Source organism: Typopeltis vanoorti, chromosome 15 (genome assembly GCF_054136105.1).
Source record: "Typopeltis vanoorti isolate ZY-2024b chromosome 15, IOZ_Tvanoo_1.0, whole genome shotgun sequence".
Taxonomy (NCBI): Eukaryota; Metazoa; Arthropoda; class Arachnida; order Uropygi; family Thelyphonidae; genus Typopeltis; species Typopeltis vanoorti.
In genome coordinates this window covers 49,291,888-49,306,310 of record NC_143563.1, presented here as the reverse complement: position 1 = coordinate 49,306,310, position 14,423 = coordinate 49,291,888, and the positions used below count along the sequence as shown (strand labels likewise).

Genomic DNA, 14,423 nt, shown 5'->3' with positions numbered 1-14,423 from the left:
TGATCCATGTAGATGATGAATAACAGTGGAGATAATGTACAACCTTGTTGCACACCTGACTAAACATCAAACCATCTTCTTGTACCTCCTTCAATTCTAACCACTGATTTACAACTCAAATAGACTAAGTATTACTTAATATAATATCCCATATAAATTTCATCTACTGGTATTTTATATGACTTGCTGAAAAATTTGTAGGTCTATCAATATCACCCCCTCTTTCTTCTGTTTGCTAATATCTGCAGACAAATTCTTAATCTCTCCTTATAATATACATTTCACAGTCCTTGAAAGAGTCCAGTTTTTTTCTCATCGAATACACTGGATGCTCTTGCTGACTTTTCATTAATCCTGTAGCGTTATGTTACATGACACAGTAAATTACTGATAGCCTTCTCAAATTAGAAAATCATCCTAATTTGGCATTTAGTGTGGTATTCTATTTTTTTTTTTGTCATGTTGTACCACCATTTTTTATTTTGGTTTAACCAATAAGAATACAATTTGGTCGGTTAAATCCCAAATTGCCACCCCATCCTTGTTCGTTCAGTATCAAAGTAGATACCCAACAGGGTGCGCCACGAGAAGGTGAGGATTGGACATTAGGTCAGAAGCCCTGGTCGGTTCTCCGCATTCCTTTAAAGGCTATGTGGAGGTCTCCTCTCAGTTATACAGCTTTGACCCTTAATATCCTGTACACCCCTTGAAGGTACATGGCAGGAATTTAATGATGATGATGTGTGGTATTCTAGTAAGACAAAGTGAACTATTGGCCCAGATGTGTGTTGACCAAATCTTAGAGAATTTAAACCCATCATTCCTGTTTATATTCACTGTTTAACAAATCCTCAGATGTTCCTTTAAATATCCCCTCACAGCATGTTCTGGCTGGATTTAAAAGTTCTTTGTCTTTCCAAAGATTGCCGTGGAACTAGAGCAGTGATCACAGAAAGGTTTATTTTCTGCGGATTAGACTGTGCTTCTTGCTATCCACTAGACGCTGTGGTTTGCAGAGTCTAGAAGATAGCAGGAAGGTGATATGATAGAGACATACAAGTTGATAAGGTGTTATAGGATTAACATTGAAGTGGTTTTTCATAAAATGGTGGGAGAGTAGGAAGAACAGGAGGTCATCCCTGGAAGCTGTATAAGGAGTATGTGAGCAATGGAGAAAGAAGCAAGTTTTTTTGCATGGCAAGTTGTGAATGATTGGAATGCATTACCTGAGAGCATGGTGTTTGCAGAGAATTTGAATTTGCTCAAGGCATGGTATAATGAACTGTGTGTATGACAAAAGGAACCTCCTAGATGAGTCTGTGACTCCATGTGGTCTTATAATAATAAAAATAATTTGCATACTTTTTATAATTAGGTGACATTGGAGTTCAATAAGGAAAATGGCTACTCTGATATTGCTAGAATTTGCAAAAGCATTGTCTATAATTTGCTGCCTCAGTCTTTGAGCTTCCTTTAGGATTTGCCCTCCTTCCACTCCCTTGGAGCTTTAACAGAGATATTGATAAATGATATTGTAGAATCTCAATGCAAATGCAGTTGAAGAGGTGAATGAATTTGAAGTATTTAAAATTCATCTGCCTCCATTCCCAGATTAGTCGTAGATATTGCATTGACAAATATGATTTTGTCACTGCGTTATATTCACCTGGATGATCAACCCTTTTAAAGTGATCACTTAGTGACTGAACTATTTCTTCTGCTTGTCTTGCTTGACTAATTTCTTGTCATAGTTTTATTTTTCCTTCATTACCATGCTTCATTATCAAACACACACCTGTTCTTTGTACTGCTAGTGAGCTTGCTGTTCACCTTCTTTGGGGAGAAAGAGAAAAAAATGTAAAAGGTATATATATATATATATATATATATATCTGCAACGTTTTATTTATCTATTTTTATTTTTTTTTGCAACCTTAATGATACTATTATACAATATTACTATTATTATTACTATTATTACGGGCAACTCCAGGGAGTCATTTGACTCATCGAGGGAGGCCCCAAATCATATTCATCACAACTATTTGACATTCATACAGTATCTATCATACCTCGCCTTAAACTCATTCACTGTCACAGCATCCACCACAGACTCAGGGAGCGCATTCCACTCATTCACTACTCTAAAAGTAAAGAACCCAGCTCTAACACCTTTACTAACCACACTTTTGCCCAGTTTCCATGGATGTCCCCTAGTCCTCCCACAACCAGCCCTGTTCTCAAAAATATCTTCTGAATTAATTTTATAGAAACCCTTCAGTAATTTGAATGTCTCAATCATATCTCCCCTCCTCCGCCTATCAACCAATTTTTGCAACCCACAAATCCTTAACCTGTTCTCATGCGGTTCATTCCACAGACCTGCTATCATCTTGGTCACTCGCCTCTGGATCCTCTCCACCTCCTCCCCATCAAGAAGAAACCTAGGTGACCAAATCTGAGCACAGTAGTCTAGATAGGGTCTTATCAAGGCTCGATAGAGAGGAACAATAACCTGCTTGTCTCTGCTTGTCAACGTATTCTTCAGCAACCAAGTGATTTGATGAGCTGTTTTGGTCACTTTTGCAATGTGTCCCCTAAATTTCAATTCCTTATCTACCAACACTCCTAAATCTCGTGCCTCATCAATTTCCTGGAGCAGGGTTCCACCAATGCAGTAAACTGCCGCCAATCTTTTCACCCCAAAATGCATAACCTTACATTTTGCCACATTAAGCTGACATCCATTCTCCTTAGCCCAGACCTCCAATCTATCCAAATCATCCTGCAAAATTTTGACGTCATCTGCATTCACTATTGCCCTACCCAACTTCGCATCATCCGCAAACAAATGAACTGTTCCTCTCAGATCATTTCCTATATCATTTATGAACAAATTAAACAGCAGTGGTCCAAGAACAGATCCTTGTGGCACACCACTAGTCACAGGCCGTCTTGTGGACTCTACTCCTGAGTAAACCACTCTCTGATATCTCGCCGTCAACCACCCTCCTATCCATCTCACCAACCCTATGTCCATTCCCATATGCTGCAATTTACTGATTAGAATTCCATGTGGAATCCTGTCAAAGGCCTTGGCAAGGTCCAGTAGAATCACCGTAAACCCATTACCCTTATCCAGTTCAGCCGTCACTGTGTTATAATACGTGAGCAAGTTACTGAGGCATGACCTACCCTTCACAAAACCATGCTGTCCCCGATACAGTATCCCATTTTCTTCTATCCAATCTTGTATTTTCCTCTTGACTATTTTCTCTAAGACCTTGACAATGATTCCTGATATGCTAATCGGTCGGTAATTTACAACAGCAGTCTTGGAACCACCTTTATGCAGTGGAACTATTTTCCCCTCTTTCCATCCCCTCGGGACTAACCCAGACCCGAGACTCAAATTAAACAAAATGGTCAAGGGTACTGACAATTCTTTAGCTGCTTCTCGTACGACACGAGCTGGTATACCATCCAATCCCACAGATGTATTGACATTGAGGTTATGCAATAGACTACTCACCTCCATTTCATTAACCACAATTCCCGTATAATCTACTGGTTTATTCGTTTCTGCAATGTCATCACCTGGATGATATACTTTTGCAAAGTGCTCACTCAGTAACTCAACTATCTCAACTGATTCAGTTACCTCCCTACCATCGGCATTCTTTAAAATCAATTTGCCATGTACATTTTTCCTTTTACTTGCTACATATCTAAAAAACTGTTTAGGATTCTCTTTAGCCTGGATGGCCAATGTTCTTTCGTAATCCTTTTTTGCTTTTCTTACCACACTCGTCACCCTTCTGGCCTGCGCATTATACCGTTCATGTGCCTGCCGGTCACCCTTCTCCTTAAATTCCCTCCATAGTTGTTTCTTTTTTTGCAACTCAAGCTTAATGGTGTTATTCATCCATTTAACCCCTACTTGATTTATTATTCGGACTCTAGGTATACAGTCAGCCATTGCTTCATGCAAGCACTTCTTAACTACCTCCCATGCACTATCAACTTCTAGTCCTTGCAGTTGTACATGCCATGGCACTGAACCAATATCAGACTATACCTTGGGTATACAGTCTGATATTGATTCTTTCAGATAACCCTTAACCATCTCCCATGTTATTTATGCTGTTCATTGCTTTGAGCATCCTTCTAAGCTTATTGTAATCTGCCCTTTAGTTCCACATAGTATCCCTTTTTAATCGATACTATGTGGAAAGTGATACGATCATACAAAATTTCATGTTTAAACTTAACAAATCGGGTTTAAAACATGAATTTCATGCTATCACTATTCTCAACCAGAGGCCATGTTAAGAAAATATTTGGAAAAAACTAATAAAATAAAACATATTGGAGCAACAATGATTGTAGAGAAGCTATATTTATACCCTATATAAAAGGTTTATCAGGCAAAAAAAAAAAAAAAAAAAAAAAATACATTTACAAAAATATTAAAGCACCTGTTAAGCATTACACAGGATCTCCCATCTCCCACATTCAAGATTATACCAAATTAAGTGAACTTAAATTTTTACATCAAAGTTTAAACTGCATGATATAGTGAAAATTACAAACAAGGAGCACAAATGTCATATCGGTTTAATCCACAGAAAACAAGCCTTATTGTGATCACTGTTCTAGAGACATTCCATAGGATTCTTTGGAAAGACAAAGAACATTTAAATCCAACCAGAACATGCTGTGAAGAGAAATTTAAAGGAACATCTGAGGATCCATTAAACAGTGAAATATAAACTGGAATGATGGGTTTAAATTCTCTGAGATTTGGTCAACACACATCTGGGCCAACAGCTCGCCTCATTTGATCTTACTAGAATACCACACTAAATGCCAAATTAGGATGATTTTCTAACTTGAGAAGGCTATCAGTAATTTACTGTGTCGTGTAACATAATACTACAGGATTAATGAAAAGTCAGCAAGAGGCATCCAGTTTATTCAATGAGAAAAAAACTGGACTCTTTCAAGGACCATGAAATGTAGATTGTGAGAAGAGATTAAGAATTTGTCTGCAGATATTAGCAAACAGGAGAAAGAGGAAAGAATATTGATAGACCTACAAACTTTTCAGCAAGTTGAATACAATACCAGTAGTTGAAATTTATGAGACATATGATGCAACATATCCTCTATGTGAGTTGTAAATCAGTGGTTAGAATTGAAGGAGGTACAGGAGGATGGTTTGATGTTTAGCCAGGTGTGCAACAAGGGTGTATTTGTGATCCATACAGGTGATGAATAACATCATCTCTAATGTTATTCATCACCTGTATGGATCACATTATGAAGGAAAGTAGTACTAAACCTGATTTAAATTGAAGATGTTATACTCATAAATAAATCCAGGACAAGTCTGTAGGACTCCTTGACCAAATTGAATAGCTGCTGTAATAAATTTGGAAAGAAAATCGGCATTGAAAACATCAAATGCATCCAGAATGGAGAACCTATAGAACAAGTAAAACATTTCAGCTATTTAGGCATAATTTCTGCTGTCTATTTCTAAATTAAATTTGGAAGTAGATAGCAGAATTAGCAAAGCTGATACGGAAGGTGTCAATTCAATCTCTCTCTCTCTCTCTCTTATTCCATAAATTATATGAAATAAGAGATTAGTCAAAACACTAAACTAGCTGTATATAAGACGGTGTTCAAACCAATTTTAATTTATTGATCTGAGAGCTGGGTTAGAAATAAAACTCTTGATCAAAAACTGGAGACCACAGATATGAGAGGTCTGGGAAGGATTAGGGGACTGAACTGGCATCAATGGCAGTATCGTATTAAAAATGAGGATATTAAGAATGAGCTTAACATTGTTATCATTCAGGAATGTGTTAGCAGAGCTAATCTTAAGTGGTATGGGTACCTAAACAAAATGGAACAAATGAGATTAGCTAAACGAATATTATTTGCCAGGGCAGCAGGAAAAAGACCAGAGGAAGACCATGATGTAGGTGGATTGATACAGTAAAAAGTGCCTTAAAAGACAAAAATATAAGATCTGATAATATTGGAAATTTGGTAGATTAATAACAGATTAATTTGGAGGAAAATTTTGATAGGAAGTTAGTAATGTTGTAACTGTTCATGTAGTACTTTCATAATGTTAGATCCTGAGTGAAGAACTTGGAAAAGGAAACTATTCATTCAGGATTTTACAAGTTTAATATAAAAGCTGAAGGAGAAACTTGCACTCCAGAAGAAAATAAAAGAAATTATTAAGTGTGTGTAAGAATATATGTTCCTTTCATGTAAATTATTATGATTCAGTCTATTCAAAATTGTTAAATAGAGAATTTATGTGTAAATATTAATTTCATTAAGACAATTTTGTATACAGTAAATTACTGAGTAAGTTGTAAACAGTAGTCTAAAGGTCTTGTGCGAGTCATGCAAGTTGAGCATGGGGCCTGGGGCAGTGGCATACGCGATAGGTAACTTTAGTTCGCTTTCTGGGAAAAGAGCACTCCTAGAGCAGAAGGAGAATACGGGATCAACCAGGGGGTCAAGATCGAGAAGTGGCGTGTGAAGGAAAAAACAGAAGGAAAAAGAGGGCGCAAGAAGTAGGAATAAAATGATGTGTGCCGCTTTTCAAGGCTTTTTACTCCTGGGATTTTGGTCTTTTTGGTTCGAGACGGACGTGAGACAGGGTAGCGATGTTGGATGGTGAGCCTATTCCTAAAGATGTTTGATAGATTTCTGACAGAGCTTGACCTGAGATGTCGGCATCAGCAGTTATGAGCCTTCGCTAAATATCCCATTGGAGAGGAACGGCAAATGTTTCCTTAGAAGCTGCAGCAGATAAGAGAATGGCCGGCAGCTAATCAAGGACAATGTAGAAACAACACCAGGTATGAAGTATAGCCTAATCAGACAGCAACCAGACCTTACACGTGAATGCGATTGGATGAAGGTATCGAGTCATGCTTAACAAAAGGTAGACAGATCTGGCAGACCTGATTTCTGGCATAGAGTTGGTAAAGTACAGAAATTTTGTTATATGTTATTCAGTTGCATTAGAGGAAATAGTTGTGTAATGGTTGAATTTGGACAGTTTACTAGAGAACTCTAAGTGATTTTTCTAATTTGTAATAGCTGGTTTCCATTAGACAAATTGTCTGGGAACGATTATATATATGAGTGTAACAGAATTCGATATATGAGACTAATGTAGCAGATAGAATCTGATTGGAATTTCTTTAACGTTAAATCTGTGTATATTAATGAGTAACTTATGGAAGAGAATTATTGCTTACATAGTACTGTGCTTATTTCCTTTGTCTAACTTTAGAATTAACTTAGTATGAATTGATTTTGCACAACCTTGAGTCCATTGAATGTGTGATATATTATAGTTGTATGTGTCTTAAGATCCAAATAAACGTGTTTTGTTTTATAGCTGAGTTTTGTCTGAATATGAGATCAAACTACCGCTCATAAAATCTGAACCTAAGTGGGAGGAAATTGAAGGTTTATAGAGTTAGATTAGAGGTCATGACCGTTAGCTGAAATCTACATAGCCATAATAAAGAGTTTTGTTAATGAGCATATGCATGAAATTCTGGGAATGTCTCTCTGAATAAGAGTCCCTTCAATTATAGGATATTTGCAGTCGCAGCTCAAAAATATAAATTTGTCAATATCTGAAAAGAGAAGCCCCAAAATAGATAATTCTTAGGTCCGATTGTAGAATAAAAGAATAGTGATAAAAGGAATAATAAAAGTAAAATATAGGAGAAAGCAACAACATAAAAATAAGATCCTGTCCACCAGAGAGGGTATATGTCAGGAATTTGATGATGATCCTTGGGGGAGGGGGCTCAGATAGGGTTGGATATTGGACTGGTTCATTGGCTATCTGATGGGTATTGGCAGTATCCTCTAAGAGGAAAGTCATTAGTGGTGTGCCTCAGGGGTCTGTTTTTGGGCCATTGCTGTTTGGGCTTATGTTTATGATATTGGGAAAGATTTGGATGAGGATTTTCTGTCGTTTGTAGATGATGCGAAGTTGGGACGAATTATGAGGAGTAGAGCAGATGTTGTGGCCTTACAAGAAGACTTGAATAGATTGAATGAATGGGCACAGGAGTGGAGATGCCAGTTCGGTGTTGCAGAGTGTAAGGTTTTAAAATTTGGGAAACAAAGATGGGATGTAGAATTTGCACTTAATGGATGTAGATCTTGGGGTGATGGTGGATGGGGATTTGGAAGACACATTGCCAAAATTGTGAGGACAACACAACGAATTCTGGGAATGAATTGGAGGATACTGACTTGTAGATGTGGGGAGATTCTTGTTCCATTGTATAAGGCTCTGATTAGGCCATACATGGACTACTGTGCACAGATTTGATTACCTGGTTTTCAAAAGATGAAGAGATGTTGTAGACAGTCCAGATATGACTAAGGTAGTTTTTGATCTCTGGAATGTTGAATATGAGGAAAGGTTCAGAAGATGCAATTTACAAAGTCTAGTGAATGGGAGGAGGAGAAGGGGTTGTGTGATAGAGATGTGCACGTTGGTAAGGAGTTGTTATAGGATCCATGTTGAAGAGGATTTTCATAAAATGGTGGAAGATCAGGGGAGAACTAGAGGTCATTCCTGGAAGCTGTATAAGTGGGGAAGTGAGGAACAGGTTACTAAATAACTTAAGGAATTCACACTGTACACTAGAATATAAATTAAACTTTAATGTATATTTCGGCAACGTCGTGTTGCCATCTTCAAAGGAACTTAAGATAAAGACATGCATGCAGGCCCTACACACAGCAAACACAGTAAAATGTTACTGCGTGTAGGGCCTGCATGCATGTGTCTTTATCTTAAGTTCCTTTGAAGATGGCAATGCAACGTTTCTGAAATATTGGAAATATACATTAAAGTTTAATTTAATTTATATTCTAGTGTACGTTGTGAATTCCTTAAGTTATTTAGTAATCATGTATAACCAACGTACTATGAGAATGAGGAACAGGTGTTTTGCATGCAGAGTTGTGAATGATTGGAATACTCTGTCTGAGAGTGTGGTGTCTACAGAGAATTTGAATGTGTTTGAGGCATGGTATGATGAGCTGTGTGTATGACAAAGGGACCTCCTAAATGAGTCTTTGACTCTAATGGGGATCTTAGGGTAATAATAATAATATGCTGAAGTTTATTTTCATTTTATATGGAGGATGAGAGTTCATCTACCTTGATGAATCCCTGACTTTCTGCAGGTTTCTTGTAATAATAAGTTCAATTTACCGTGTGTAGACTCGAGGGTTTTTTAATTCAGAATTTTATGAATGTTTTCAACATTTGTGTATATTGGTTAAGAAGGAATTTTTTATGTAAGTGATTCCAAACATTATAAGGTGTTTTGTGCATTCATTGATTGGTAATGGTGAACAATCCTTGATATAGCTAAGAGCATGAAATTGAAAATATCTTCATGATTTTTTATGAGAAAATTAAAAGAAAGTTAGGCTCATCAAGATTAAATTCAAAATGAGTTCCATTGTGTGTTAGGTTTTGAGCCAGTTTTTTACCTAATCGCTATCTAAAATTTATTTAAGTTATAACTTAAATTATACATATAAGGCGACTAATTATTTCTTTGCAGTTTGATTTTTCAGTTGAAAATTTACACTTTTCTTAAATATTTTCAGATTCCCTTCTGCAAAGAAAGTGATTGTGAAGGTGCTGTTGGATACCTTGCAGTTTACCGCATATGTTTTGCCCTGACCCTCTTTTTCTTCCTCTTTGCTTTGATTATGATTGGAGTTAAATCATCAAAAGATTTTAGAGCTGGCATTCAGAATGGGTACTATAGTTTTCTTTATTGTCAATGAAACTATTGATGTGTCAGTAAAATATTTGAGGTTTTTAATTTTTTTATTTTTTATTTTTAGTGTTATGTTAAATTCCAACCTAGATGCCTGTGTTGCTTGAAGAGTGTCAACTGACTGAAAAGTTACAATTCAGAGAGAGAGACTATAAAGCAGACCAAAGAATAAATGGATCACTGATATGATAAGCTGTGGAAAGTAGTTGTCAAGGCGATTGGCAAGATAGAAAGATTTTTTATTTAGAGCAAGGTTTTTTTGTTTACAGCAACAATTGCTGCAAAAAAACAAACAGAAAAACCGACTGGTGTTAATAAAATGAATTAATTTGTACTATGCTAAAATATTTCAATGCAATAATTCTGTATAATTTAATAATATGTATTACATAAACATTTAGTTTCCATTTAAGGTTGTAAGTAAAGCATTTTAAGAGTTAATTTCATCAGCCATCTTAATTTTTTTTTTTTTAATCTGTTTGTGGGATTGTTATAAATAAACTATGATAATGCAGAGCTTTCCACTTAATCACATAATTAAGAGGGATGCCAGCCAAATTCGAAGATAAACTCAAATCAACCCACCCTTTTCATATGCTGTCTCTATTGCTTTCCAAACTGTGTCAACCACTCTGACCTCTTCAACAATCTCTCTCTAAAGCTCGACTTTCTGCAGTCAAAATACCCCAATAGTGAAAGTGTCCTTCTTGGGGACTTTAATGTCCACAATTCATATTGGCTTTCCTTCTCCAATTTCACCCATCAAGCAGGCAGGTGACTGAGTTGTTTGCCATCAGCAATGACTTATCTCAGGTCATCAGAATACCTGACAAGCTCCCCTTCCAAGTATACTGTGGTTGTCAGTTCTCCTCTTGAAAGGGGAGCTTGTTAGGAAAAGGTCAAGTGTGTTGGCAAATTGGAGGGGGTTGTCATTTATGCTGATAGGAATACTGATGATCTGAGATAGGTCATTGTTGATGGCAAATACCTCAGCATACCTGCCTGCATGATCAGTGAAATTGGAGAAGGGGAGCCAATATGAATTGTGGACATTAAAGTCCCCAAGAAGAATATCTTACCTTCACTATAGGGGTATTTTGACTGCAGAAAGTCGAGCTTTAGGGAGAGATTGTTGGAGGTCCAAGTGGTTGACTGAGTTTGGAGAGTGATAGAGCATATGAAAATGATGTGTTGATTTGGTAGAGAAATTTTGAGACAAAGCAGATCAAACAGTGTTGATTCAAGGATCTGTAGTCTCTGGCATGGTATGCCAGTTATGATGAGCTGCCCTTGTGGTGAAAAGAACTGTATAATGTGTAGTTTAGGTAGTTGAGGTGAAATGGCTTTTGAGGTTGCCAGCTGGAATTCTGATAGGAATGGTTTTTGTATTGCTGTTTAGGCCACAGATGCTGGTATAGTGACTGTGACTGAACATGAGACTGTGAATCAATGGGTGAAGATTGTTCAGTGGCAATTTGGATCACAACCTTATACAAGTCTCTTTTGCCACTGAACAACTTTCACCCATCAGTTCACAGTTGCATGTCCTTTGGATGGATGCCAACTGTGAAGACCTTTGTGACTTCTATTCCTCCTTCACATGTTTCAACCACTGCTCCAGTTTCTCTGATCCAAATACCTGCTCAGACTGAATAACAGAACTCATCCTCACAGGAGTGAAGGCTTTCATTCCCTATTCCACTCCAAATTCTCAGCCACTGTCCAAACCTTAGTTCTCAAAAAAAGTGTACCAATGCTGTAAAGGGAAAAACCTCTGCTTACCATAAATGGCTCAAGACCAAAATTCCAGTTGCTTAGTATGCCTATGCCGTGGCCCTCAACAGTTGTAAAAAAATCATCAAGTCCAGTGATGCACTTGGGATTTAATCTTTGGGGGGGGTGGAGTTGAGTAGACGATTTGAGAATACACATTGCATACAACCTATGACTGAGCATCTGCAGTGATCACCAATATATGATACCCGTGATCTCCTCTGACCCAGCTCGGGCAAACAAAGTAGTGCTCGGTCTGCCCGAGCACCACTTCATCCACCTTGCATTCACAGTGGCTGCAATTCCTGAGAGCGAGGGTATTCCTACCTTATGTGATGCTAATTCATAAGTAGTATAGAAATAGAAGACACAACACAACATAAATAAAAAAAATGAATTTTAATTACGAAAAGATTTTTGGAAAATTTCTAGTGTTTTTTTTTCCCCCTTTTTCTTCTCGGTGCACCACTGACCAAGTCAGACTTTGAAAAGGCCAAAATGCTGCAAACTCACCTCTTGCCCAAATAGCAGTTGCCCTTTCTGGTCCCTTGCCAAGGCCATTGGATGCAACTTCTGCCCACCCAGGTTTCCACCATTTTAGCATCCAGATGATACTGTAGTTACCTCACCTAAGGTTACCTCACCTTAGTGATGCCACTAAGGTCTTCAAATTTCCTGCATTGATGAACTGTGCAAAGTTCCCTCCACTCTACCATGAACAGCTCCCTTTATGTTATCTATAGTCTTCTGACAAAAAGAAATTTAAAAAAAAAATCCTTAATAACCTGAACACAAACGAGGCATCTGGTCCTAATGGTATCCCACTTGTTGTATTAAAAAGAAAACTGTGCCTCAAAAATAATACCTATCCTGTATTGTTTCTTCAATCTGTTCTATTCAACTAGCATCTACCCTAAAACATGGAAACAGGTCCACATCCATCCCATCCCAAAGAAAGGTTACATCAGCCAATGAACTACCTTTCAATTGCTCTCACTTCTGTTCTCTCCATAAAATTATGGAGAAGATCATCAACGACCAACTTTTGAACCACCTAAAGAAATACCAGCTAATCAGTAATCAGCCATATGGATTCCACCATTTGTGATCTACAGCTGATTTTCTTGCTTTCACCACCCACCTCTGGACTCAAGCCATGGAAAAATTTGGAGAAACTTACTTAGTTACCCTCAAAATTTTGAAGGCATTTGATTGGATTTGGCACAAGGACCTACTTAAACTGCCATCATATGGTCTGTCTACTTCTACACTCTGCAACTGGATCGCCAACTTTCTCACTGGTCTCTCACTACATATCATCGTAGATGGTTTCCTCTTCTCAGATTTCCCACCAGTAGAGGAGTACTCCAAAGTTTTGTTCTTTCACCTGCTGTCTTCCTCTTGTATATAAATGACCTGCTCTTGCAGACTTCCAATCCTAGCCATAGCTTTTCATTCAACAAACCATGTAGTGCTCAAGTGTTAGAATCCTCAAGATCTATCATGACCAGTGACCTGCACTCAGATCTTCTAACTATATCTTAGTGGGGGCAAGGACAACCTTGTAAACTTCAGTGCAGCCAAAACTCAGTCCTGTCTGATCTCTCTCAAGAAAGAACTTGCATCCCTCCCCTTTACCTTCAGTAATACTGAGATATCCAAATACAGATTTCTCTTTTTGGGGTGACCTGCACCTCTGATCTTTCCTGGCACAACTGCATTTTAACTATATCTTCTGCAGCTGCCAAAAGACTTGGTGCAGAAGAACACTACTTCACACCTCTGCAGCTGCTAACTCTGTACAAATCCCAAATCTGCCCATCAATGGAATACTGCTCCCATATTTGAGGATGTACCAAAATCCTCTAAGATTGCTCGATTCTGTCCAGAAGTGGGTAATCCAGCTAATTAATGATCCCTCTCTCACATATCCACTTCAATCCATTTCTCACAGATGTTCAGTTTCTGCCTTATGTTTTTTCTACAGATATTTTCATGGATAGTGCTCTGCATAAATTGGTGACTATTATTCATCAATTCTTCTCCAAAATCATTAAAACAAGAGCCACTGCTAACCAATACCCTTTTACAATACATCTTGAAACTCACTGAACCACCTTTACTGCCTTCTCTTTCATCCGATCTTGTACTTTTGTCCTTTGGAACATCTTTCCCAAAGATTACAGTCCTCAGCTGTTCAAGCAAACTGTGAACAGATTCCTCCTCTTATTCTCTTACCCCCCCATGCCAAAGGCCACAAGACCTATAGCACATTAGGTCTTGTGACCTTTTGCATGTGGAGCAGATATATAATTGCAATTTTTATGTGACCTTTGAACTTCAACTTTCTATCTACCATAACTCCAAGAATTCTAGCCTTGTCAGTTACTCCAAGCATATAATCCCATCAATATAGTATGCTGTTGGATATTTCATGTCAAATTGCATAACTTTACACTTACTAACATTGAATTGATAGCCATTATCATTTCCCCCTCACTTGGAGCCTATTCAAATCCCCCCCCGTAAATGCTATATATCAGTAGCATCTCTGACTGTCCTGCCTATCTTTGCAACATCAGCAAACAACTGAAATCTCCTCGGCCTCCCTTTAGTATCATTAATGTATAGATTAAACAACAATGGTCCAAGTACTGATCCTTGGGACACACCACTGATTATCTTAAATTTGGCTGAATTACATCCTCCCATATACTACTTTCTGAAACTTGTTCATTGGTCACACATGTATTCAAGCCAATAGTTTATATTAATTAATAT

General features: G+C 37.6%; 1 protein-coding gene across 2 annotated transcripts in view; it reads left to right on the top strand.

Annotated features, from left to right (window-relative positions):
- LOC150098748 (putative serine incorporator) overlaps nt 1–14,423 on the top strand; it is a 245,919-nt gene that overhangs the window by 20,709 nt on the left and 210,787 nt on the right. For both annotated transcript variants that reach the window (XM_090405622.1, XM_090405621.1), the window contains exon 3: nt 9,694–9,848. In XM_090405622.1, coding sequence (XP_090261748.1) covers nt 9,694–9,848 — 155 coding nt within the window. The remainder of the gene's footprint in view (nt 1–9,693; nt 9,849–14,423) is intronic.